The sequence below is a fragment of the Eleginops maclovinus genome, chromosome 23, assembly GCF_036324505.1.
Source record: "Eleginops maclovinus isolate JMC-PN-2008 ecotype Puerto Natales chromosome 23, JC_Emac_rtc_rv5, whole genome shotgun sequence".
Lineage (NCBI taxonomy): Eukaryota > Metazoa > Chordata > Actinopteri > Perciformes > Eleginopidae > Eleginops > Eleginops maclovinus.
The window spans coordinates 5,028,905-5,056,480 of record NC_086371.1 but is presented as its reverse complement, the minus strand read 5'-3'; the positions used below and the strand labels follow the sequence as shown (position 1 = coordinate 5,056,480).

At 39.8% G+C, this 27,576-nt stretch overlaps 2 protein-coding genes across 7 annotated transcripts in view; both read left to right on the top strand.

The window, feature by feature from the left end:
* ldb2a (LIM domain binding 2a) overlaps positions 1-2,122 on the top strand; it is a 91,684-nt gene extending 89,562 nt beyond the window's left edge. For all 5 annotated transcript variants that reach the window (XM_063876997.1, XM_063876994.1, XM_063876995.1 and 2 more), the window contains exon 9: positions 267-2,122. In XM_063876997.1, coding sequence (XP_063733067.1) covers positions 267-497 — 231 coding nt within the window. In that variant the 3' untranslated portion in view covers positions 498-2,122. The remainder of the gene's footprint in view (positions 1-266) is intronic.
* A 1,732-nt stretch (positions 2,123-3,854) lies between these two features.
* Positions 3,855-27,576, top strand: tapt1a (transmembrane anterior posterior transformation 1a). Of its 2 annotated transcripts, XM_063877071.1 has the most exons (14): positions 3,855-4,057; positions 7,110-7,240; positions 8,865-8,983; positions 13,614-13,776; positions 14,124-14,259; positions 14,656-14,753; positions 14,976-15,045; positions 15,612-15,692; positions 17,542-17,651; positions 17,766-17,825; positions 17,931-17,999; positions 18,668-18,744; positions 20,145-20,329; positions 25,141-27,576. In XM_063877071.1, the coding sequence occupies exons 1-14, from the start codon at positions 3,868-3,870 to the stop codon at positions 25,443-25,445; spliced, it is 1,794 nt and encodes a 597-aa protein (XP_063733141.1). In that variant the 5' UTR covers positions 3,855-3,867; the 3' UTR covers positions 25,446-27,576. The 2 variants fall into 2 exon arrangements, with proteins under 2 accessions (XP_063733141.1, XP_063733142.1); XM_063877072.1 differs by lacking the exons at positions 3,855-4,057; positions 7,110-7,240 and adding an exon at positions 8,233-8,513.

Genomic DNA, 27,576 nt, shown 5'->3' with positions numbered 1-27,576 from the left:
TTAAATTATGTTTTGCCTCAGTTTAAATGGGTCTGATTTGTCTATAAGTTGCTTTATTTAGTAGTAAGGTATTATTGTTATCTCTAAACAGTTAACTATTAGAGGTAGCTACCTTAATGAACTAAAAGCCTGACATCCTATTATTCTATTTAAACAAATGAAGGTGAGGTGCCAAATAACACATATACTAACCTCGTGTGAACCCTCAAACATTAGTACTTTACTTTCTTTTCAGTCTGTAAACTTGCTCCCCTCTTTGTTTTCAGGACGTGATGGTGGTTGGCGAGCCGACCCTGATGGGCGGCGAGTTTGGGGACGAGGACGAGCGTCTAATCACCCGTTTGGAGAACACGCAGTACGACGCCACCAACGGCCTGGACGACGAGGATGACTTCAACGGCTCCCCGGCTCTGGGAAACAACGGTCCCTGGAGCAGCAAACCGCCCTCCGGCCAGGACAGCAAGCCGGAGAGCACGGCGCCACAGCCCTCGCAGTAAAAACCCAAGAAGAATAAAACCCTGAGTCCGTGTGGACTGGACTTTTTAACCTCCCCCACATCCCCCCTGAGGGCCTCATAACATTTTACTGAATCAGAACACCACTGGCCGAAATATTCTGGATATTTTCTTCTTCTCTGAATCACTGAAACATCTTGGAGAACTGGCACAGCAATATCCAGAGAGACAACAAATGCATAGTCGTATGCACGTAATGTAAAAAAAAAAAAAACAAGGCGTGTGTGTGTGTGGGGGGGGGGTTTGGGAAAATTGTGGATAAATTCTCCGTCAGTGAAAGCTCTGGTCCAGTGGATATCTCGGCTGTGATTGGTTGACCTGCAGGTCACAAGTCATCATGCTGACAGTAGACAGAGGGGAGGAAAGAAGAAGAATAAAAACAACAAACAAAATGTCTGAAGAAAAGGCAGCGGGGAGAGGCGTTCTTAACCGAACCGGTGGAGCCACATTGGAGACAAATGAAACATTGTTTGAGGCGATTGCATTTTTATTGGAAACTCAGTCGGCGGTTGGTTTGTTTCTGCTGTTGCTGTTTATTTCCATTTCCAATTAAGAGGGAATAAAAGTTCTCTACCGCTCTGGACTCCATTCAAACGAGGGGAAATCGTGTCCTAGGATTGTTTTTTTCCACCGCGGTCGTCACAGATTGTGATTTCATGCAAACCAGTTTGATTGTGTTGGTAGTCTATTGGTATTTTGCTTCTCTCAGAATCCTTTGCAGTCACGTTGTAATTTTTGCCGATCAGTATGTGAACTTCGCCGACACGCATTGATGCATTAATGTTTTTTTTCCCCTCTCCTTTCAAAAAATTGGACTTGTTTCCCTTTAACGACCTACTCCCAAACTGATACTAAAGCCTTTTTCCTGCATGATTTTATAGGATTTTTATTTCGTTTGATATATGTACTTTTAAAAAAAAACACATCAAGTCTGATTTTCCTTTTGGGTTCATCAGTTTGGGAACACTGTTGCAAGGTTTGTAGCTCTGTAAATAGAGGTGGAAGCTATTTTGTCCACTGTAAATCAGCCACTGAAACCAGTTTGGATATGGCAGCTGTTTTGTTTTTCCGCAGGAGGATCAGATTTCTGTCGGGTGGTTTGGATGGACGCTGGTTTGCTTCGCTCCAAAAACAAAACTCTCTGATGTCTCCCATCCTCTCTAGCTAGTGCACAACCAAAGCCACAACATTGAGTCACATTTCTTGTATATTCTGTGACAAAAGAACAAAACAATTTTGCATTTTGAGAAACAACGCACAGACAAAATCCCATCCACCCCACAGAAAACGTTTGATATCCCTGTCTTTGTGCTCACAATTGTTCTTTAATCTTTAATTGAATTGATATTATATCCCTGATCTCTTTTGTTGGACTTTTGTTTGAAAATGGGCAAGGAGTCAGCGACATTATGTCTTTATACAATTGGATCTTATGGGTATTTATTTGTGCATTTGTAAGGAAGCTAACACATTTCTAAATATGTTTGAGCCTAGTATTATTAGACACCATTTGTACATTATATAGCAGAGGTGTTCAGTGTCATATCTGATGTCTGGTATGTATGCTTTACCATTATGTGTGCCAATAAACCGTGCTTACAAAATAAGTTGGAATTGCTTGTATGCATCATGTGTGCATGCAGCATCTGTTTATTATTTGCTGTTTTTAGTTTTAGCTCTGATTTGTTTTCACAAAACATTGGAAATGCTGACCTTGAAACAGAGGATTATATCATATTTGATGAGAAAAGTCCTTCAAATACTCAGAGAAAGGGACATTTATACAAAAGGTGTGGATATCTCAACATCTATCGAGGAAGATTGAGGTTAAATATAGTTCAACTGGAACATGAAACCAAAAAACACCTAAAACATCTTAAAAACTACAAGTGTGTGTGAAAGATTGTTGTCTTGTGATAATCTTTTGCTCTTCCTTTTATAAGCTTGATTCAGTGACCCAACCTAGTCTCTTAAAAATCAAAGAGCAAATGCTTCTCTCTGATAATTAATAATTCAGAGATAAAATAAAGATATTTTGACCCAAAGAACCCTCCAAAGACGAGCATGCAAGATTCATTTTTTAAATATGTGGTGTGACCTTTATCATAAACATGCTCCAGTATTCAAACACTACTTAATTACGCCTACTTCATTTATACGCTGATACGTTCACTTTTGTTTTAACATCTTAACTACAGGTTCATGCACCCCTGCTCCATTAAATCACTAATTAAAATCTGGACTGTGAAGAACATGAGGTGAATTTTGGTATGGATTTTTCTGCTCTCTTGTAACAGTCTTTAGAATTATTGCGCAGTACGTTACCACATACAAGGAATTTGCTTAAGTATATAACGTTGCATCAGAAACAGTGAGATCAATTAAAATGTAGAATAAGAGCAAATATATTATATGCCAAATGTATTCAAAAGAAAAAAAGTACAGTTTTTCAGCAATTAAAAGTGGTAGAATTAAAAATAGTCGTGAGAAAAATGTGTTATAGGTTCAACAATTTAATACAGTTCATCATTAGTTGGTTACATCAATAAAGATATTAAACACTAGAACATTTAAGAAAAAGAACCTGCATTTGATAGCTGTATTTTCCTTCACCTGCTCACCTGAGATACCTGAATAATTGTGCTGAGTAACTGAGAACACGAAAGAAAAGGACCCTGCAAATATTTCCAGATAAATTTGAGAAACAGTCTGTTGTTGGGTAGACTTCATATTCAGTTAGATTTGATAGAGCGTTGGCGACACCAAGTGGAGTTTAATGGATACTGCATCTAAATATAATTATCTATCACTCGTATTATTATTTTTTTCTTCTGACAAACCTCGTAAAGATAACTAGGATTGGATCCGAATATCCAATACAGATAATCCAAGAGTTGTACCCCCCACCCACATCACAGAACAGTATCATTGTAACCACTTTTTTTGATGAAACAATGTTTTGAATTTCAGAGGTGGATATCCTTTCATAAAGAAGATTCAAAACAAACTATTTAAGGACTAAATAATATAAATATTGTTGGTACTTTTGGATTTATAGACAAATCAGTCGAAAACATCCAGATAACCATTCATTATTTAACTGTAATTTGGCTTTTTAATTTAGTAGTAATTGATAACAAAACGTTTAAAAATATATTTTATTTGAATAATACTTAATTTCAAAATATATATAGCTTCTAATGAAAGCACTTGTGTTTTCCCAAGTTATTCTCATAGGGGTTTAAAAATAAATAAATATAATACCTGCTGGTCACATTCACGTTATTACGTCATTTGTTTTTAGCCACAGTGCGGTGACGTTGCACGAGGCGACGCAGCGACCGGAGTAAAGATGGCGGACGTATCGGGGAGCGAGCTGTCAGAGGAGAAAGAAGCAGAAATTGAGCTGAAAAAAAGACAGAAACGACCCTGGGACGAGTTGCACAAGTCCGGTAAAATCGGCATAACACCGGACCTACCGGAAACGTTGGGATTTTACGATATAAGCGCTGTCAGAAGGAGGGAGCAACGGGAGGCAGCAGGTAACCGTTGACGTTACTGACGCTACAGCAAACCAACCGCAACCAACCAATGTGTTGTTTCAGTTTGCAGTCTGTTAGCATAAACGTTAATAATGTGACTTCACGAATATAATAGTACCACGATAAATTACTTTTTAAAGTTAGTAAAGCTTCTGGAGTGTTGCTATTTTGTTAAAGCTGAGTCAAAAGATCCCAAACGCTTGGTCAGTGTTAGCTTGATGAACTATCTAATTGTTGATCATTTGGTGAATGATAAGTGTTTTGTCCATTGCAGGCCACCATAGTGAGTGTGCCCATCAGTGCTTAAGGGTTATGGTCAGATTGTAATTATGTCAGTACTCAGCATAGTGAACCAGAGGTGGGAGAAGTACATAGATGTTCTACTTAAGTAAAAGTAGTAGTACCAGAGTGTAGGAATACTCTGTTACAAGTCCTGCAATCAAAATGTGAGTCAAGTAAAAGTAGAACAGTATTACATCAAAATATACTTTAAAAAGTGAAAGTAAAAGTACTCATTGTGCAGATTGGGCAATATCAGAATAATATATATGATATGTTTGTATTATACATCATTAATCCAGATATGCACTAACTAGAGATATTAAATACATGTAGTGGAGTAAAAGTACACGATTGACCTCTGAACTCTTGTGGAGTAGAAGTACAAACTTGCAAAAAATGGTACAACTCAGGTAAATTACAAGTCCCTCAAAATGTTGCTTAAGTAAAGTACTTGAGCAAATGTATGTAGTTACTTTAAAACACTGCTGTGTACATGCAGCTACATTGCTTATATTGTGTGTTCATTAAACATACATACACGTATGTAAAGAAGTAACACTTACACTAATACTGTATCTTGCAAGCTAAAAACAACTCTCTCTCTAAGACAATGAAGCCATTGTTTGAAACTAGTTCACTAATCTAACTACTGCACTGATGCCTAAAGTTAGTTTGCATGGCTTCATAAACTGCAGTGATGTCTGTTTAAAGTTCAGGTAGCAGTAAATATGGTGTAATATATGACATTTACACTATCTAACCACAATTTTTACTACAGTGTCCACAAAGCATGCCTTACACGTGTCACACTAAACACTGTCACAATGATTTGGTGACTTTATGAATTTTGGTTGTCTGTACAAAAACATTTGAATCGTGCTTTATCCCCTTTTTAAGATCACAAACTATAGGTTTAAGGAATATAAATATGACCCCAGAGATAAAGATGATAGCACAAAGGTCATATCACCTCATTATCAGTTGTTACACAGACAATACATTTGAAAACCTTTGACTATCACAGTCATTTTTTAAGCAAACCTGTTCTAGTTCCAGCTTCTCCTCTGTGCAGATTTTAAGTTTTGACTTGAATATATTTAGTTTCATTAGGCGAGCTGCAGCCTTACTTTAGTGACACCTCACATGTCAAAACAAAGTTTGGTTTAGTATTTTTTTGAGTGAATGCTGAACCATTACTGAAACTGGATCACAGATTCAAATACACCAACATCTCCGCTATCAACATTTCTGACTGTATCTAAATACATGATGCCACCATGATGGGTACAGCTAGAATAATAAAGTATCATAAAAGTGTGTGTAGGGGAAATATTTAATGCATACCCCCAATCATAACTTATCATTTAGTTACCCATCATGGTTTGACACGACCTGTAAACATGGACCCTCATTTGACCTTGCACATTATGATTTTATCTAATCAAGAAAAGGAGCTTAAAGGTTAGGTAAACACTATAAAATAAATATCGGACAGTATAAAGTACAATTACTAAAGGCAATGTAAGCTGAGATGAGTTTATCATAAATAAAGAAAGAGCATTTACTTTATATTGTAATGTTCTCCAGAACTTCTCTGTGTAATATCTTTGTAATGCAGGCATGATTGTGGTGCTAAACGTAGTTATTTTCACGGTAATCCCACTAAACCCCGACGTGTTTGAGCTCTTTGTGCCACTTTAACAGCTAAACTGTTGCTTGTTGAGCCAACAGTTTACTGTAGGTCATGTGATGTTTAGCGTAAAATTAATGCATCTTTGTCTTCAGTTATGAAGAACAGCGTGTTTGACAGGATCTCACAGGATCAAGTCAAGTGGAAATAATTTAAACACAGTATGGAGCAATTAGGATGAAGTAAGACGGAGACACTGTTCACTACTGAAAGCAGCTCCTTGTTCATTGTATTGTTATTTCTGCATGTATTATACTTGTTTATAACAAGATATACAGTCTATCTTTTAATTGGTCCACAAAATCCTGTTGTCAGTATGATAAATCCCTCTCCTGCTTTATATTAGCCTTCCTTTACAAGGCATATTATCCCACCGTTGTATTTCAGTCTCATTAAGAGTTGAGTTTCTACTTGATTGACAGAGAAATTATTTTTATCTTTTTTAAATCCTCAAATTCTGCAGTTTAATCTTCTCAAATGTGTTTCTTTTCTTGCTATCTGTTCACAGTCTCCTACAATAATACTATTAAAAAGCATCTATTGATCAAACAGTGCTCTGTCTCCCCCTCAGCAGGTTAACATCTACAAGGTCTAACAAATTGCTCATATTGTAATGGATTTCTTAATTTAAATAATTAGCTACATCCAAGTCAATAATCTGTAGACAAATCAAACTTGAAAGCAATCATTAGTTGTAAACACATTCTCTTTTAAAATACTTAGCCATAGCAAGATAGCAGTACACACTGTTTTCTTCAGGTCTCTGCCAAAAATGGCATTAAACTGTCACTACCTCATTAGGTACTTTTATCAGAGTCGTGTTTGCCGTAAAAAAAGCTACTGTTCATCACAAAGAATTTCCTTCTAGCTGTTCAGCTGCTCTACAAACGTATCAACAGTGCCTGGAATCATACAGTGAGCTAAGAATATTTGTTCCCACCACTCAGAGAAGTTTCCTTCTCTTTCCCCCTGCACTGTGCCCGCTCTGAATCGTTGGTGCTCTCATTGTGTATTTGGCTGGGGTTGTAATTGTTGCAGACAATGGCCCTGTCCTAACACTGTGCCCTGATGTTGTTCCAGATCCATCGTTGACTCGCTTCATTAGCGCAGAGCTCACCAGAGGCTACTTCCTGGAGCACAATGAGGCAAAGTACACCGAGCGCAGAGAGAGAGTTTACACATGCATGCGCATTCCCAAGGAGCTGGAAAAGGTACTTTATAATACAAATATGTTCATAACATCTGTCCTGACCTCAGCTGCCCTCTTCCTCTTCATATCTTCATCTGCTTTCATCAACTCATTCAGTTTACAGCTCACAGTCATTCCATAACTGAGTCAGTCACAAGCACTAACAACTCGCAAAATGTTCTCAATGTTCAATTAATACTTCATGTCATTTATCTACCAGTACATACCAAAGGTGTGTTGGTTAAAGCTTCAAAATTAAGGTATAACCAGCTTTTTTTATCCTTCAATATCATAATAGATGTAACTTTATTAACAGATAGTGATATTAAGTTTGCAGTTTTAAAACATCACTTTAGACTTGGTTGAATGTTGCATTTGTCATTAGTTTTGACATAAAGTCAATTAAAAGAACATGTATATATTTTTTTTGATATTTTTTTGCCTTCAATCGGATAGGACAGTGGAGAGTGACAGGAAAGTGGGAGAGAGAGTCGGGGTGGGATCCGGAAAGGACCACGGGTCGCCAGTGCACGGTGCAGGTGCCCCAGCCAGTTGCGCCACGGCTGGGGCCAAAGAACATATATTTAAAATATTCTGTAATGAAAGTAAAAATGTGTTTCATTCCCAAGCACACATCGCATCAATTGTGTTTAATTAATTGAACGTTATATGTAAAACTGTACCATTTTTTGTTTTTTTTAAATGGCCATGTGGCTGACTGACAGCTGTTTATTTTTGTTGTTCTCCCCATGAGCCACCAGGGGGCAGTATTGAATTGGATTTGTGTTTGCTGCCTCTTTCTAGGAATCTTTCACTGTTTACAATAATACATGACCCATATATGTTAGAAGGGCTAACATGTAACCAGGTAAAAAGCCTTACCTAGGCTATTAAATAAAGGATATGTTTAGAAATCCCCCAGTATGTCCATTGGCGCTCTCCTCTGTGTCTTGGTTTATTACTTTTGGAATGAGTTGACCCTCTCTGCAGAGGATCATCCAAACAAGCGAGCCCAGACCAACGCAGCTCTGACTGCCTCCGTTTCCCTCTGGGGGCAGGAGAGGAATGTGTGTAAACATAAAAAACCTCAGTAGCTTTACTATGTTACGCTGACTAACCAGCTTCATGGGCACCTGACAACCCACAACGAATCCACCAATGAGAGACAAACCCTCCCACCAAAACTTGTATTACTGCCTTCATGTTTTTCCCAGTTAGAAGAAGGAGTTTTAAATTCACTCAATACTCTCAAAAATGACAAGGCAATGGCTGTGTGTATGTGGGGAACTGTGAAGGTATGTTTTTGCTGCCTAATTGGATTCAGGAGAAGTCTTTTTTCTTGTGTCACGTGGTGGTTATTAACATTCTGCTGGCTTTTTCTCTGGTGGGGAAAAGATGTGACATCCTAAGAAATAAGTGACTTTTTCAGCTAGAAATCAGTTACAGCTGTGAAGAAATGTGTGTATCCTCCTCTTACATTTAATGCATTGTATTATTGTATTGCTGTAGTTCTTTTAACACTGGGAAAAAGATGATGAGTACATATTTTCAAAGACTTGTTTCCCTGGATGATGTTCTCTTTTATATTTGGACGTTTTTCTTTCTGCATATCTTTGTTTTGACACTTTTCTCTGCGTCTTCTGCAGCTGATGACATTTGGCTTCTTCCTGTGTGTGGACGCCTTCCTGTACGTGTTCACGCTGCTGCCCCTCAGGGTGCTGCTGGCCGTGCTGCGCCTCCTCACGCTGCCATGCTGTGGCTTCAGGTCAGACCCTAAACACACACTGCTTCCAGTAAACATACCAAAGAAAACCACGTGATTATACCTGCATTCCAAAGTAAACACAGAATAGACATAAACCTGCATACAGCGTCTAATATAATACAGCAGCAGAAAAGCCTGGGGTATAAAAACATCTGCGCTAACCTTCAGATGTGTAGACAAATGATATTGATATCAACAAATCACTCCCACTGAATATATTTACAGCTGAACTTCAAACAATTGAAATGCCCCATAGCTATGTGGTTATAGAGAGAATGCTAATTATTGTGTCAGAAATGCTGTTATATTATTATTGAAAAGCTGTAGTGATGCACAATCCAAATCCATTTACTGAAGTACATTTCCATGGTGCTACTCTGTGCTTTTTAAACTACATTGTCTAGGCAAATATTTAACTTGTATTGCTTTTATTATTTATTGCAACTTTATTAATGTAATTATTTTGAATATGTCTTCAACACACAAATGCATCTCTAATTATGGTACAGTAACATGGGTCTGAAATGGATGTTTCTTAAAATTGGTTTACTATACGTTTTGAATGCAGGACTCTACTTGTAACAAGAATTTACGATGTCATTTTACTTGTATAAACTCGTAAAAAGTGTCTTAATCGTCACGTTTGACCCACTCGAAGTGTTAGTTGGCCTCTTTATCCTTTTATTACCATCAATCTCTTTAGAACGAAGGGAATATTCACATTTGGATGCTAATCATTTTGTACTTTTACTTGATTTTTAATGCAGATATTTTCTTTTAACAAAACATAACTTTTACTTCTTCCACTATTGAAAAGCAGTGCATACATACATACTTCATATCTACCAAAGTCCCCCTGATAGACACTGCCTGTCCTCCTGCTCTCCTCACCCTTTGTCTTACTTTCCCCCCTGCCTTCCTCCCGCCTGCAGGGCACGCACATGCCCGTACTGCAGAAGAAGCAGGTACGCTCCTAAAGCCTATCACGGCTTCATACATGTTTCACTGTCATCCCCGGCCTCCAAACCAATCAGCCGTTTCTCTTCATCTCCATCGTGTCTGTTATAACACAGCTCGACTCCTCAAGTCCGTTCTCCCAGCCTGAGCCTCCACGTTGGTTCCTCCATGAGTCTGTTTTTATTTTGAAATCATCCAGGGAAGGTTTGCTGAGAGTGCATGCTCCTTCTCTTCTCCACGCTGCCTGTCAGTGATCCAGCTGCACATGCTTTGTGTGGGGGGTCTGCTTACCGTACAGCTCATCTGGAGCAGAATGGGGCTCATCTGATTTTAATGCAGCTGTTGTTGATGAAGGGAAAACATATTCTCCTTCCCTGCACAGACCCCCCCCACCCCCCCCCCCCCCAGCACCTTTCTTTCTTTCTCCTGCAGCATCTTAATGCCTCATATCAGGCTAATACAGCATGAATGGCTCCCAGTGATGGCTGCTTGGAATGCAGCACATAGCTGACTGCTCTCAGACATATCATACTCATGTGTGTTCCGGAGATAAAGCTTGTAGAATAGAAATAATGAGCACTGCTTTGTACAGGCTGTACTACCTGCAGCCTCCAGAGAGCCACAGCTACTCAAACAGCTGGATAACAAAGTTGCTTTTACGCTTACCGAACAACATGTTGAAGATAGATGTATTGTTTGAGTCATTTATTAAACACAAAATGGCTCTCATGCAGAGAGCTAATTTAGAACAAATGATCCTCTTACTTTTTTTAATTCAATTTGTTCTTATTCTGTTCGTAAACATTCATTTTTGGGATTCAGCAACATTTCTTATCTTAGCTCTTCTCCTCAGTCAGTCAGCATTTAGTGGTTCTTTGTTGAGTTGAATCCCTGCTATTGGTGCCTCAGTACATTTGATGTATGCTTCTTTTTTTTTACTGACTCACTGATTCTCTGAGTAAGTCTCGCAGAAGTCCTACTTTACACTAGTTTGTTTTTCCATGTTTATCCTCATTCGTTTATCCACACAATTTGTGGTAGAACATTTATTTATGTATCTTTGGCATACAGTATGGTTGTACATTGAGCAGCGATTATTATTATTATTGTTATAATTATAAATGGGTTTTAGTCATTATTTTTATACCAATCCTGTTTGCATGAATGTCTTCAGGTGTGACCACTGGATGGCGCTGTAGCTTCAGGAAAAACAAACCCAGAGAAAATGTCAATATCATAACAGCTGCTGCTGATATTAGATGGTGCAGTTTAATCTGAATCGTGTTTATAGATATTAGATGAAATAATAAAGGTAAATGGATATTACTGTATGTAAATCGGTGTTACCTGGTAATAAATGCACTGTATTCAAACCCTAATTATTTTTGTCTACAACGGCAATCGTTGTCTTTCATGCTTCGGACAAAAGGCCCAGATGTTCATCTCATCTCTCTTTCTCCACAGCTTTGTGCGCAGCTGCACACAATTCAGAACACTCGCTATTAAGCTCATTTACACATCGTCCTCAACTCACACCATTTCCTCCTCTCTCTCTCTCAGCTTGGATTCGGCTCCTCAAGTAATTCACATCTCGACACCCTTAAGCCCCCTTTTTCTCCCGTCTAAGACCTGATTTATTTCCTCTCTCATGTTTAAAAAAGTGTAACGGGGTGAGGAGTAGTAGCCCTGATGTTGCGTTGCAGGTCTTACCAGCAGTAGATTAAGGTAATAACTGCTGTTAGAGTGGCTCACTGTTGTCCTGCCCTGTTGTGTGCTCTAGTGAGTTAGTCAAGTATTAGTCTGTGTTTATAGTGATTTAGTGGAAAAGTGTTACCTGAATGACAAGTTTGAAGACATGAAGTGAGTAATGATAAACGAGTGGATCAGATTTTCTTGAGAGTGGTTGTAGAGGGTGCTCTGCTTAAGTCAGTATATAATCTACAGTAGAGGGTCGGCAGCTTGTAGAAGCAGGCAGGAGCTACATTACAGAAGGTGATCTAATTTCTGATGTGGAGAGGTAACCTCAAACTCAGCCACCTATAAAAACAATATCATTTTAGGTGCATTTAGAATATTTTCACTACTTGAATTACCGTCAGACTGCCCTCTCCAACGGGGAGTAAATCCAGAATCTATGCTTACTTCAAGTCCACTAGACTTCATTGACAAAAACAGAAATTTAGCTTAGCAGGACTAAGAGAGATGATGTTCTACCACTGCCTCAATCTGTTATTTTGTTTCACTATTTTGTGACTGAACGTGGTCGTAGCAGACCAGCAACTCCGATGTTATTGGATATCAAATTACTGTTTATTCAATGGAGTCTGGCAGTTTTGAAGAGAGTTCAGATAGCATGGCTTTAATTTCCTTTTGGAAAGTCTGTCAGATAGCAAGAGAAAGAGCTGAAAACATTGTAAATAAATCAAAGTGATATAGTGTTTTTAAGGTGGCTTAAATACGTGTCTTTCTGCTGCCTAGTTTCAGAGCAGTACGCTGAGTAATTCCTGTGCCTTTTCTGCTGTCTGCTTCCCCAAACTAGCAGCTACTGTGTGTTATACAGCAACTATGGTTATGTAGAGAGAAATTATACTCTAGTCTTTGTGGTAATGTGGTAGAATAAACAGCCAACAGCAAAGCCCTGTGTTATTCTGCTGTATCATGTTTTAGCAGGCATATCAGCAGAGAGAAGCTACCATCTCTCTATAAAAACCATAATGTTTGTGAGTATTTGATAATCGAGTTATGGTCAGTGAGAAGCCTGTGAGGTGAAGCCTTTTCTTCTCGCTGTCGTCGATGGTGTGGGATGTAAAGTCCAGTCCCAGAGCTGACATGTAAAATATGCAGCATGTCTTGGAGTTAAGCTCTCGCTCCGGCTCCTCTCGGTTATCCCTGTCATAGTAAATACTAAATAACCGCTCCTATGGATTTGTCAGCCCTCCTCTTAACATGCTCTCAAGCTGCCACTGCCAGCCATAGCTATTAATAAAGAAAGCTGCACATGTTTCAAACACATATTTACCCGTTTCTATACCATTCACTTTGCTCACCCAGCACCATTTCTGTCCAAAATTGAAATATTTCGATAAAGATAGATGCACCGACACATGAATCTTTGTCGGTGTGCTGTAGTCCGATCAACACAGATAGAATGTTTATAAAGAGCAGAGCCAGAGAACAGGACATATTAAAGGAGATAACTGTTATGAATGAGATAACATTTTGTATAAAGGAGATGGTAACTTTGATATTTCACACTGTCTCTTTTGTGTTATCGCTTGTTGTTGCCCTTTCCTTTATTTGGAATATCTCATTTTGAACAGAAATGAATTCTAACCTTCTGTTGTTGCAGTCATGGTTATTATTTTCATATTTGGTCCAAATATGTGTGTGTTTGTCAGCATACCTGTACATAGCATCTGAAAAAACACACATGTTATCGTTCATATAGGTAATACACATGTTCAAAATGACACTACTTGGATAAACTGCACTATCAGCATGGAAGTATGTGGTGAAGTAGGCAAACATGTAATGTACTAACGTGTTTTAAATTCAATACTCTGTGTGTGTGTGTGTGTGTGTGTGTGTGTATGGGTGTGTGTGTGTGTGTGTGTGTGTGTGTGTGTGTGTATGGGTGTGTGTGTGTGTGTGTGTGTGTGTGTGCGCGTGTCAGTGGGTCTCGGCTGCTGCAGCCAGCGCAGGTGTGTGACGTGCTGAAGGGGCTGATCATGGTGCTGTGCTTCTCCATGATGCATTATGTGGATTACTCCATGATGTACCACCTGATCAGAGGACAGTCCGTCATCAAACTCTACATCATCTACAACATGCTGGAGGTACGGCCCCCCTCATACGCTCACATCTGGTGTTTGGTGGTGAAATAACGGCGTGTATTCTTAAACATGGGTGGATCCAACCTTCAAGTACTTTCCTGAATTACTAGGAAATGATTGATGTGGCAATGCAATCAGACTGTTTATTTGATTAAGTTTGAATCTACTTTTAATTGAAATAATGTCAGATTTGTTGTTGACCTGTGATAAAATGTTAATGAGGTGTGATGTTTTCCAATAAGAGGTCCACATATCTTGAAAACATAGCAAGATGTTTTCCAGTAGGTTAAAGCAAGTAATCTTGGGTTATTATTAATAGTAGGTTTGTTTCTTCGTCTTTCCTCTGTTAGGTGGCTGACCGCCTCTTCTCGTCCTTCGGTCAGGACATCCTGGACGCTCTCTACTGGACGGCCACAGAACCCAAGGAACGGAAGAGAGACAGCATAGGAGTCATCCCTCACTTCTTCATGGCCGTCTTTTATGTCTGTATCCTTCTCGTGCAACAGAGAGATGGGTGTTGATGTTAATTTTGTGATTCATATTGATGTGCAGACACAGCGTCATGGAAGACCTTTAACTTGGTATTTGTTTGTGAGCTATGTGAGCACTAAAAACATACATTAGGCCTGCATCACTTGCTTGACAGACACCACTTTCTGCTGGATTGCCTTCCTGCTGAAACAATAGGTTCAGTATACATTTTGTTGTATGAGCAGGGCAGAGGGTCTTGCTGGCAGGATACGTCAAAGAAACCCATCATTCTTTTTAAAAGCTAGTCTGTTAAACTACTAAGAAGCTTACATTTAATAACATGGTAATGCAGTGTTTACTAGTGCTGAATGTTTTTTACATCAGTTGTTTTCCTGAGCTGCTGCTCTTCAGTTCTGCATGCCATCCTCATCATGGTCCAAGCTTCCACCCTCAACGTTGCCTTCAACTCCCACAACAAGTCCCTGCTCACCATCATGATGTCCAACAACGTCAGTACACACACACACACACACACACACACACACACACACAAATAAACATTGATATGCAACAATGTGTATGCAGATGTATCCTACATACATTCAACTTGGCTCATTGATGACGAAACATTTCAGTTCAGCTGCAACATGATTCTGTGGTTTGTATATTCTGGATCCTAAAAACTGCTAACTGGATATCTTTGTTTGTTCTTCTTGTTTTCTTCATGACAGTTTGTGGAAATCAAAGGAAGTGTGTTCAAGAAATTTGAGAAGAACAACTTGTTCCAAATGTCTAACAGTGGTAAGATATTCAGAGCATCAAACTGAAAGCAGAGTATAAACGTACAGGCCTGCAGTTTATCTTTGGCTTTGGTATTCGTACAACACAGATGTTGAATGCGTTTCTCTTTTCCTTCCCTGAGGCAGAATGAGTTTTTTTTTTACTCTTATTATATTTTAATGACAGCAGAAGACAAGAAGTCTTAATCAGCTGCCATTTACCTCTCGCTGTTCTCGCGCATCATTCCTGTTCATGGAGCTAAGCGTGGTCATAATTAGCATATATTATGGCATGCTACATTTGTGCAGTCTTTAAATTGCAGTACAGGGATGTTTGAAACGTGCAGTACTGTGATCATTCTGTGAGCCTTGTGTGATGTGCTGCTAATGTATGAACAGAGACCTTTCTCAAAGCACCTCGCACATAGAACTGACAGATCTCATTTTAAAACCTCCTTTCACACCTCCCTAAACACCACCCTCTGAAACGCACGACTACAGTACGAGGAAACCAGATACGAACCACTGCAGCAGTCCTGTCCTAAATTGTGATACTCCTTCAATCAAATGTCTTAATTCATCCTGCAGATATAAAGGAGCGCTTCACCAGCTACGTTCTCCTGCTCATCGTCTGTCTCAGGAACATGGAGCAGTTTGCATGGAACCCAGGTAATCATCTGTTCCTCCAAAAAAGTTTTAGTTTCCTTAGATTCTTCTTTTATGAATTTTAAACAAGGGAACAACATATCTGATTTGCTCTGTTAATTGTTAAATCTGTGAAAGCAGAGCGCAACATGTAATCTTTTTCCAATCATCCCACTCCCTGCTAGCCCCTGCAAACATCTCCAAAAATTAAAGGATACTTTGTCCTTTGCTGATTACAGGAAGTTGCTGAAAGTCAGGCTTTATATTCAGTAAAGAGACTAAAGAAACCAAAGAAAGGGGGATTAGAATGCATGGAAACACGTCGTCAGGTTGGGTGATGATTCTTAAAAACTCCCACACCTTTCTGTATTTTCTGTTTGAGTTACTGACTGAGTAGTGAATATTTTCAAGGTTTATATCCGCCCCTGAGTGTGGGTGTTCAGGTCAACATCTCTACATCAACATATTGAGAGGTGACAGTGCCAAAAAGGATTGGTTTTAGTTCAGATTTAAAGATTAGTGATAACGTCCCTGATGTCTTTTTCCTGGCTAGATCGTCCAGTACATTTGGATAACTGGATCCTTCACCTCTTATATATTTGTCCCACCAGGAAATCACATCTACATATTACATAGTTTGGCTTCAACAAAGACAGAGAGGAATTCTGAATGAACAGTTTTTTTTAACAATATACAGTATATAGTAAATGCAAACGCGGCATATTCACTATGGTTTGTGTATTCCAAAAGCTCATTCTTCTCTTATTATAAAAGTTATGTCTCCAGTAGAAAATGTCAGAGCTTGTCACGATAAAAAAGATAGAATAAATTGCTGAGCATCTTCTTCCCTACTGTTCTGATATAGTTTGACCCACTGCAACACTTTGGGGATCTTTCTCTCCCCAAACAAACAGTTTATGAGACAGAGCTGAGTGAAGGATGAGAGCTGGGAGTTTCTGTGTGACAGCCATCTGAAAACACTCAGCCCCTCCTGTCAGTCTCAAAGCAACACACACACACACACACACACACACACACACACATACAAATGTCACTGTCACTGGCAGACATGGCCTGTCAGCTGGAATCATAACACTGATGTGAGCTGCAGCTCTGTGTTGCTAATGAGGTATACAAGTCGCAGTAATTCACTTATCCACGGTGCATTAGTGGGGCCTGCTCTTCTTTGTTTACTTCACACACAACCAAAGCACCTGCTCTCAGCTAATCACTTCCTGAACACTTTTAAATGAAATAAGAGCCAAAACCGTTTGGCTCTTCAATTATTTAAGATTTTTATACAAGAATGGAAACCTGTGGTTACATATTAGTTAATCCCAGCCTGTTTGTTGGAGCCATTAGCCACTGCATAGTAATACAATTTAAAAACCCAAGCATTTAATTGTGTAATTAATTCTGTTACTTAAAGCAACTCAAATGTCGGATCAAATTACTTTTTGAAGAGGCATTTATCAACCTAAATTACATTAGCCTTCAGCGCTATGAAGCATTTTAGTGACTCTTAGCTCTTTGTTTTGGTTTCTGATTCAGTCTCACAGTCAATATAATATTCAGAAGTTGCTGGGAGAAAATCTGAGCTATGGTTTGTCAGGTGGACGACTTCATGAAAATAATCGTATGCTAGTGTTGCTCTGTTTTATGGAGCTTTAAATGCAATACAACTTGCATATCTTCTTTATCTAACTTGCTGATATTAGCAACAGATAATGAATCTAAGATCAGATTATGTGAGGAGTGAACAGTGAACACAAGTCAACTTGTGAGTGACAGAATGTGGACAAGAGAAGGATTGCACTGTTTCATAAACTAGATTTGAAAATGATTTCCAAATAACTCAACGTTTGTTTCTCAGACCACCTGTGGGTGTTGTTCCCTGATGTCTTCATGGTCGTCACCTCTGAGGTTGCCGTGGACATCATTAAACACGCTTTCATCACCAAGTTCAACGACATCACAGCAGATGTAAGGACCCAACACGAGCATTCTATCTATAATCGTCTCAATCACTATCCAAGGATCTGTCACACAGATGTAATATATATCATTATACTGCTTCTATTGTCGTCTCTTCCCCAGGTGTACAGTGAATACAGAGCCAGCTTGGCCTTCGATCTCGTCAGCAGTCGACAGAAGAATGTAAGCAGCCGTCTCATTATTCTTACACAAACAGCAGTCAGCCTACGCAGCCGACAAACAGAGTTTTGTGGAGTGCTGCTAACGTGTTTCTCCGTCTCTGTGCAGGCTTGTACCGACTACAGTGACTCAGTGGCCCGCAGGATGGGCTTCATCCCTCTGCCGCTGGCTGTTCTGGTAAGAGACCCTGCACTCTGTTGCTGCTCAGACACTCAATACCAGAAGAGAGTCAATCATCGGCCTATACACAATGACCAGTACTTTATTTTGAATTAGGGCATTTTTACTATGCCTAATCCTTGCGTCCACACTACTCTAGCATTTTTCAAACCTAAATCTGAGCTCTTGTAAAACTGCTTTTGAAAACTGAAAGCACACACACAGGGCTGTTTTCTGATTGGTTCCCATCAGTCAGAAAACTTCCCTGCCTGATTCTTGATTCCATCACATATCAAACGACCCTTTTTCAAGGAGGAAGTACCAATAATCATAATAATCATCTTACATGTGCATGAGTAAAGCTATTATTCATTTACGACAGCCCCCGTGTCAAACTGAATTATCTGCAAGGACATAATATTAATTATTAGTCATTTTAGTATTTAAAATAAAAACTTCTTCTTTTTGAAACTCAGCTCCGTAGTTGTTACGTATTTTATTAAATGTGTTTCTTTTTTGTGAAGCACCTTGAGATGACGTTGTTTTTAAAGTGTGCTATACAAATAAAATGTATTGTTATTTAGATCTGGCTGTATCTGCGCGATGGCTCTCATCTTTTTTGAAATGTACTTTTTATCTCCCCCGTCAGATTGTCCATTAATTCCTTTGATTTAATGTTTCGTCAGCTCATCCGGGTGGTGATGAGTTCGGTGAAGGTGCAGGGAGCTCTGTCATACTCATGTGTGTTCCTCTGTTATCTCGGGTAAGCCCATTAACATTAAACTGTTGAATTGAACATTATAACATTATTTTATTGCGTCTGAAATGGAAGGAGCCTTTGGGAGCTCTAAGCCTGTTGTATATTGTTCTACACCGAACATGACATTTTATTTTTCATATGCTGCATGTATTATAATCTGGCAAATGAAGCTCAAGAGGCGATAAAGACTGAAAATGGTTTTGGTTGTTCATTCACTGGTGAAAACATGTTGTTATCCCCTCCCTCCTCTCCTTGAAGTCAGGCTCAAACCAATGAAATTGAGGTCAAAGTCAATATTAATATCTTAATACTGGATTAATTTGGACAAATGAAAGTAGATATTCCATGTTGTGGTTAAAGATAGCGTGTTTAATATTCACAGAGACTTTTATGTGCTGGATACAGACGTGCTTGGAGAGTCCCAGTGACACATGCAGGCTCGGTTCTAAACACGCAGTTACATAAGTATTAACACTGCGCCCTCATGTCCTCTCTCAGCCACGATGCTGATTGCCTGGCTCACTCTCGATTGCCGGATCCCATCGGGCTCGTACCATTGAAGAGTATCCCTCGGGGGGGAAGAATACAATGTTGTCATCTCCAGTGCCATCTCTGGCCTTCCCCACCCCCTGATTTAAAAATAACTCTGCAACAGAGCGCTGCGCCATGGCAGAGACTCAGCCGCTCTGACGCGCTCCTGCTCTGAAACACGCTGTCGCAGCGAGCAGTGCTCCACAGACCCAAATGTGTCCGTCTCCGTCAAGAGTCCGGGTTCAGAGGTTACGCCTCGTAGCAAAACTAAGAAACACATAGAGGATGGTGCACTTCAGCATCCTGGTGTCAGAGGGGAAATGTGAGCAGTGGCGATCGAAAGCAGATGTTAGAAGAGACTCATTTTAACTGAAGCGGCTCAAAAACTCACTGAGTAACTGGAGGGAGGCTGCTCAGTTATAAACCAAATCATACTACTGTTTTTCTTCTGTAGTTGCATTCAATATCTTGGGCTGAATCCAAAAGCTCAAATGACTAAAATACATTTTTGGCTGACAAAAGCAGACATGCTAATGAAAATGTTTTAACTGTGATTATTTTATTTCACAAATTGAAGCAGCTATCAACATATCACATCGTATAGATAAATACATCAAGATTCAAAGATAGAAAGGCTGCAATCTTCAATGCAAAATAGATACAGCTTAGTTTTTAGCAATGTAAATCTTAAATCCCAGGCTCTTCCAACAATTAAACAATACAAACATTTTGAAAATTCATTGTACAGTTTTGTATTTATTAAAATGTGTTTGTTTTAAAGTTCAAACTGGTTTATGACAAAATGCAAAGCTTTTAATTTAGGGTGTGATTTCCAAAAGACTTCCTCTAATCTTCCGTCTCCCCCTCTCCAGGCTGGTGACTCTCAAAGTGTTGAACAGCATCGTGCTGCTGGGGAAGTCCTGTGTTTACGTCAAGAGAGCCAACATGGAGGACAAACTGTTTGAGACGCCGGCCCCCCCTCCACCCTCCTCCACCTCTTCCTCCACCTCCGGGAAAACCCCGAGCCGAGCAGAGGCCAGCTGTCCCACTCCTCCAGGTAAAACACAAACTACTTTAATATAACTGACCATCTTGTAAACATCAACACATTTAGTATCGTCAAGTTAAATGACATAAACGGTCTATTATTCAGATGTTTCGCTGGTAGAAGTGAAATGGAGAATACTCACCTGAATATGCAGTTCCTCTTCACTGAGCTCGAGAATGAGTTGATGGATTACAGCATTTAAAATGGGAATATTTAATAGAAAATGTCGTTTTTTTAACACAAAACACCAGACAAAAACAGTGACCAACTAGCTGGAGAGCATAATGGAGCATTTAGCAGCTGTAGAGCCATATCTCTCTCAGGACTTTTTAGAAACCGAAATTGTAGCTTTGAGTGAACATTAGACTTCATCAGTGAACAGAAAGATGCCTGGATATGTAAATACGAAACGCTTTGCTAGCAAGTTCACAAGTTTGCCATTTCAATTTTAAAAAGCTGCTATTTTAATTGTTTTTTTTCGGTCTGATTGGCTCAGAAAACAAGTTATTGCAATTTGAAATGAACACATTTAATACTGATTATCCTGAGGATTATTGGAGGAGAGGAGCCCAGGTTGACTCGGGGTGTGTTTGTGAGTGTAGCTGCTTTCATTAAATACAAACGTGTCTCCTGATTGAATATGTCTCTAGCTGTTGACATAAGATAACATAAAATCTGTTTTGAATCAAAACACATTTCAAACCAACTCCCAGAAACTAAATTCTGGCACATTACACATTGAGATGAGATTGTGTGCTCATATCTTCAGCATGTCGAGCTTGGTGAGCTCTCAGCTGAGGTCATTGTGCAGCCTGAACACTACACTCTGGCTCTAAAGCAGACGTCTACAGAAAAGTTGATGAAGCTGCTGTGCGAGCAGGGACAGAGAACTTATTATAGGTTTTATTTTAAATGACACAAAAGCCTTTAATCACACAGCATCAGCTTGAAATATTGTACAGATTTGGGAGTCAGCATCCTATTCTGGAGTTATGCAAAGTGCAGAGACCTGAGAGAGCGTGTGGTTTTCAGGAATAGATGTCTAGTAAATGAGACGTCCTGGGATTTAATCTTTCTTATGAATTATTTGCACGGTGCTCGCTGCCTCCCGCTGGATATTTCCGATGTCTCTGCACTTTGACATACCAAACATTATGGCTTATAATGATCTTTAAAAACAAACAAACGCACAGAGAAAACAAAGCACTGTTTGTTCGTATATCAGAATAAGATAGAAAACATTCATTTAGATATTATTTAAATGTCACATCTGTGTCTTTCATCACGTTTACCTCGCCTCAGAGAAGAATCCTGTTTATATTAGCATGTTTCGGCGTTTAGCTGACATTTTAATTTACATTTCTGGCATTTAGCTGACACTGGTGTGCAGACAGATGTGTCAGCAGGTAGGAGCTCAGTGTCTTGTGGAGCAGAAATCAAACTTGTGACCTTTAAGTCTGCCTGAAATCACAATACAACTTGCAGTTTGATTGAAAAGGTTGAAAGTAATTTGATGTTGTTTCCCACAGATTGACAAAACAACCCTTTATACTATTCATACCTTTCTTTGCATTGTTGTTGAAGTCCATCAAAATAATTCTTGTGGCTGCAACGAACTGGAAGTTGTCACATTTTAAGATTTGAAGTTATTTAGATTTCTCGTTTGATCTTAAAATGTGTTCTCCCCTTGTGAGAGCATTTAATCAGTGATGTTGAATCACATTACTGAGATGTTGCTATGACGACAGGTGGCATTTCATCATCTATTACCTCCAAAATATTCCCAGCATGTATTTGAAAGTCATCATAAGATAGGACACTCTTTTTTGAAAGCATAGTTTTAGGTTTTTAGCCAGGCTTACTTCGGTGATATAAGATCCAGATGAATCCGTTATTTAATTGACGGAAAGTTAATCCGCAACGATTCTGTAATCGCTCAGTTTTACAGCCAATTTCCAGCACTGAAGCCAAATGTCACCTGGTCCCAGTTTCTCCATCGTGAGGATTTCAGCTTTTTTTGGGGGGGGGGGTTTTGGACTGTTAGTCTAGACATTCAAATACATTGCGCAGGGCTTTTTCCCTAAACATTTTCTGTCATTTTATACACCAGATGATAAAACAAGGAAATAATAAACATTTGAATCATTCTGAAAGTATTTGTCAGTAGTGGTCCAAGCTGTTTTTTAGAAGCAGTGACATCAATAACTGATCAAACGTAATTCCAGCATTCAAATATTTATGTATGGATCTCATCACCAACATTAATTCAGATTCTTGACAGAGTCAAACCAGCCCTGTACCTCTCTCACACACACACACACACAGGTACGATCAGACACCCTGATTAGCAGGTGGCTGTATCTCCCTGTCAGCTGGGGCCAAATCCCTGCAGATCTCTCCTCCGGGGCGCTGCAGAGCCGGGGCTTTAAACCACAAAGACCCTGACGGAGCGTCGCGTCACATTCCAACATCAAAGCTCCAGCAGCGTTTCTGTCGCACAGCGATCTGGTTCCTCAGAAGGCAGATGCTGCACGGCTCAGGGTGCCATGCTCCAACAAACAGAGTTTAATAAGAACTACTTTAGCTCCTGGGACTCGAACCAGCCCCCTCTCAGCACATTTTCACTCTGTACCATCACAGTGCGTCGTTCTGCGCCTGCAGCTTCACCTGCTGCTCCTGCACTCTGCATCATGTCCTCCTGCATGTCTTTACAGTGATTCACAGAGCCCGAGACGTGCCATCTGCATGCTTCTGTCCGGAGGGCAGAGAGGGGTAATGAGCGGTGTCACGTCAGCCGTTATCAAGCCCCATATGGTGCCCAGCTTTTATTAAAGCTCACAGATCTTCCAGAGGAGAACAACGCTCAGTTCGGTGGTTGGAAGACACATTTTTCCATGTGCAGTGTAATATGCAGCCTTAAGGTCTTCATGTACACATGTTGAGGATAAAGAAAGACAGAGAGGGGTGTGTTAAAGGACTAATAACACACTATAGGAACAAACATACATCTAAAAAAAGAATCAAACAGCAAAAGCTCATTTGTTTTTAGGTTAGCAAAACAAGCCAAAAACACAACGGTGTCATTTAATAATCTGTACTAATTGAATTGTGTGAACTGTTGCTTACTTTCACTTCCAGCAAATATATAGAAGCATTTATTTAGCATCATATTTTATTAGTTTATGTCCTTTTAGCTCTGTTAAATGACTATGGAGAGAAATATCTGGCTCTTTACTGGTGATATGCTCCACTAAATATTGTTTTGTCTTACCCTTCTGTTCGGAAATGAATCAAAGTTAAACAGATGCAAATAAAGAAGCAGAGAGGAGAGTGGGAAGGAAATCAACAGGCATGAATTATTATAATTTCATCACCGTTGATTTGTTCAGGGAGAACCACAGGTAATTAAATAACAAAACCGGATGTTTTCTTATATTCAGTTGTCTGGTTTCAAAGCCTCTGTAAGTTTAAGGCTATACTGAAACAGCCGCTCGTAGCAGGGCGATATCTGTGGGTTCAGTGAGGTTCTGGAGCGAGCCGGAGCCGGCTGCTGGTCTCTGTAGACGGCCGTGGTAATATTCCGAGCTTCTCTAACGTGATGAATTATTCTGTTTGGTTTTTCTTATGAAATTCTCTGGTGCTCATATTCAAAAGGCCTCTGCAGTGTTTCCCCTCAACGTAATGCAGAACAACCGACTGTGCTCCCGCGGTGTTCAGTGTCAGGTTGTTTTTCTCTGGCCTCGCCTCATTATTCTGGCTGCGTGCGACTGTGAGACTGAGCAGGTGTGTGTGTGTGAGAGTCTGAGCAGGTGTGTGTGTGTGTGTGTGAGAGTGAATCTGAGCAGTCGGTGGGTGTCGGCGGGTTGAATCACCAGAAACACTTTCTCCTGTTTCAGGAGGCGACAGCTCATTACCCTCTGCTTTACTGTGTCTTCTCCCTCTTCTCTCTCAGAACGATCTGAAAGATGTCTCCTCTTTCTCTCACTCTTCTCCTATATTTTCCTAAAGCTTAAATCAAATTTTCCTTCATCTGTGTTGCTCAAAACCGCCTCTGTTTGTGGATTATGACCCCACTGATCCTGCCTTGCTGGATATCTGTGTTTTCTGTATTGCTTTTAAGTACAGCAAGCTTCATAGTAATCGAGCCTCTTCTGTGTTTAATCTACTGTTCATACAAATGAAAAAAGACACGTTGTGGTTTCAGGTTATACGCCAGAATATGAATTAATGGAAATGTGTGAAGAACAATAGCCATTGTTTAGAATGCCATTATAATACCATTAAATCATTTACAAAGTCATGTTATAGTTTGCTTTAAAAATGCCATAAACGTCATGGCATAGTGTAAGGAGGTAAAAAAAAGAAAACAGTCTTATAGTTTAACTTAAGAATGTAAAGGATCTACTTTTTAAATGTTTGTTTGTCATAAAAAGGTGGAAATAATATTCAGAATATAGTGTGCCAATAAATAAATAATCATAGTTAAGTATGTCGTAAAAATATAAATAGGCTTAGTGTAGTAGGGTGTAAAAATATGTATGTTTTAAAATGTTCAAAAATAAGTCATAGTTTTAGTATGTCATACAAAAGATAGACTTCCTGTCTGTATAGTGTGCCAAAGAAATTGAAAACACACCTCATAGTTTAGTAAAGAAAACGTCAGAGTGTAGTCTGCCTAAAGAAGCTCATCAGGGTTAGAGGGAGCAACATGAAGCAGATGTGTATTTATTGACAGTATCAAATGAAAGGTATACACACAAAAGTGATAAAAGAACTCAAAAGATGGACGACTCTAAATACCTTTGTCTCTCTTCCTTCAGGTGAATCCATGATGGAGCCGGACCCCGTCACACTCTGCAGCCCGCCTCCATCTTCCTCCTCCTTCGTGACCACGCAGCCCACCCCCAGGACTGACCTGTTTCCTCCCCCACCTGCTGATCCCTCCCCTGCTGCTCCACCCCCCCGTCCCCCGACTCCACTCGCTGAACCTGAACCCCCTGCACCCCCGCTCTTCAAAGAAGAGGAGGGGGAGGCGGAGGCATCGACTGAACTGAAGCACAGGACTCCCAAAAAAGATCTGCTAGAGATCGACCGCTTCACCATCTGTGGGAACCGCATCGACTGAGGAGCGCTGACGTAGCGACGGACACTCAGGAAGACGGAGCGCAGGGGGCCAACAGCCCGGCGCTCCGGCCATCAGCAGAGAGGATTATTTATTACCGGAGGGTACAGGAAGTTACTCTGAACATGAGACATCCTGCTGCTGTGAAGAGTTGAGAAGTTCGATAAGAAAACTTCAGCGGAGAGACTGTGGCAGCTCAGGAGGAACCGTCAGGAGTGTGAGGATGCTTCAGTGTGAGGAGTGTGTGTGCAGGTGTGAGTGTGTGTGAGGAAAAAGTGTGTGTGTGAGCATGAGAGCACAAGAGCACTTCCTGTCTGAGCAGCACTGAGACCAGAGAGAGAAACGTCTCAGATCTCTCAGCAAAACAAACTCTTGACATTTAAAGGAAGCACCTGAATCATTCTTCACCCGTCGAGCGCTTCCTCCATCACCGGACAACAGGTCTACACTTCAGGTGCCATCGCACATCAACACACTTATAGCAGCAGAGCCTTCGTCATCACACACTGAGGTTCACTGTGTTTGGCCAAATATTGGAAAGAGGTTCCTTTTAATAATGTACTTCAGCTAAAGGTTCCCAACCTGAGGCCTGTGACCCACACATGGGGTCATTACATAAATCTGGGGGGTCACGAGGTGAAAAACACCCAAGAAACCAGAAAAGAACACTGATTTACAGTTTACCAAATTACTGTTTTTCTTGAATAACTGCAAAGGTTCCACTTTTTGACCTCAAATGAAAAAAACAAACAAATTGCTTTTAATAAATGAGTCCTAAACTGTACACACCATGACGAGTGCTCACTAAAAGAGACAGACATGTTGTGAAACACATCCCCGAGCAGTCACACACACTGATAATAATATATATATTTATATCTTATGTATATGATACTCGCTCTATTACCCGCTCAGCGCAGAAATAACTTCCGCAGTCCCACTGAGGTCGTCAGAATTTGGAGTGACCTTCTACTTCAGACATGTTTAGATGCAGTAATGAGGGTGAGAGCAGAAGCTTTAGGAGGAAGCTTCCTTTACGCAGTCTTCAGAGGAAGTCACTAAAGGATGATTCATTAGAGGAAGGAAGTAGCTGCCGGTTAATTAGAGAAGTGGCCGACTGCATTCTTCACATTGCTTTGAACACAGTCTATGAGACACGAAATGATCTGAAACCATCCCATGTTTAGAGGAGACTTCTCACTTGGTCCTGAAGATTGATATTACATTTACCAGTCAGTCTGACGAGTGTTTGCACTGATGGACCGTACTGTCTTAAATACACCGGGTCACGTTTCTCATTTGACTCTCGAGTAATGTTTACATCTCAGAAAAATAGAAGCAATATTTCCCAAACAAAATGCCTTTTCTTTTTGTTGCATGTGTGTGTTCCACATTTTATTTGCTACGACTGAAACTTTGATTGCAATGTAAAATCTATAAATACAACATGTTATACAGCAGGTATATCTTCCAGCTTTCATCCGTCAGCCATGTCTGTAATCAAATGCAAAATAATGTAGTTTTCTTTACATTAAAACCGTTTTACAATTTACTTTGACGCCATACATTTCCAGCAGCAGCCAAACGTTTAATCTGTGTCAAAACTGACTTTTGTATCTGCTTTAATAAATAATGGTACGTTACAGAGCACCTGGTGTCATGCCGACTTACCCAGGTTACACTTTGCTGAAGTTGTAGCAGAATTTTACACATAACTATAACAACTCAACAACAAACCACATGTTAAATAATCCTCCGCAGATCCACTTCTCTTTGAGTAACGTTTTCTTCAATCCTAATTTGTTTTCTTTGTTGAAGTTACTTTTGAAGACGCTGTCGTGATATAAAGAGCAGATTTTGCTTCAAGCAGAAAGAATGTATATAAAGAAACACATGATGAAGTTCATTTGGAGAGAAAGGGTTATATAATACCTTTTGTAATAAGAAGCATTGTTCTGTTTTTGGAGCTGCAGGTGTGATGATAATAATATTCAACTCTCCTCAGAGCGTTGTGTGTTTTGGGGAAACGTCTCCTGGTCCGCTGCCTGCTTTATTTCTTCTGTTTGGATCCTTATTTAATTCCTACCTCGTTGAAAAAGCCCAATTTTAAATTAATAAAAGTTGGTTTTACAAA

What these genes read in the sequence shown, in the direction of transcription:
- tapt1a (XM_063877071.1), top strand. Translation starts at nt 3,868, where the DNA reads ATGGCGGACGTATCGGGGAGCGAGCTGTCAGAGGAGAAAGAAGCAGAA. An exon ending in GGAGCAACGGGAGGCAGCAG is followed by an intron (nt 4,058 to 7,109) that starts GTAACCGTTGAC and finishes ATGTTGTTCCAG; the next exon opens with ATCCATCGTTGACTCGCTTC. An exon ending in CTCTGCCGCTGGCTGTTCTG is followed by an intron (nt 18,000 to 18,667) that starts GTAAGAGACCCT and finishes ATGTTTCGTCAG; the next exon opens with CTCATCCGGGTGGTGATGAG.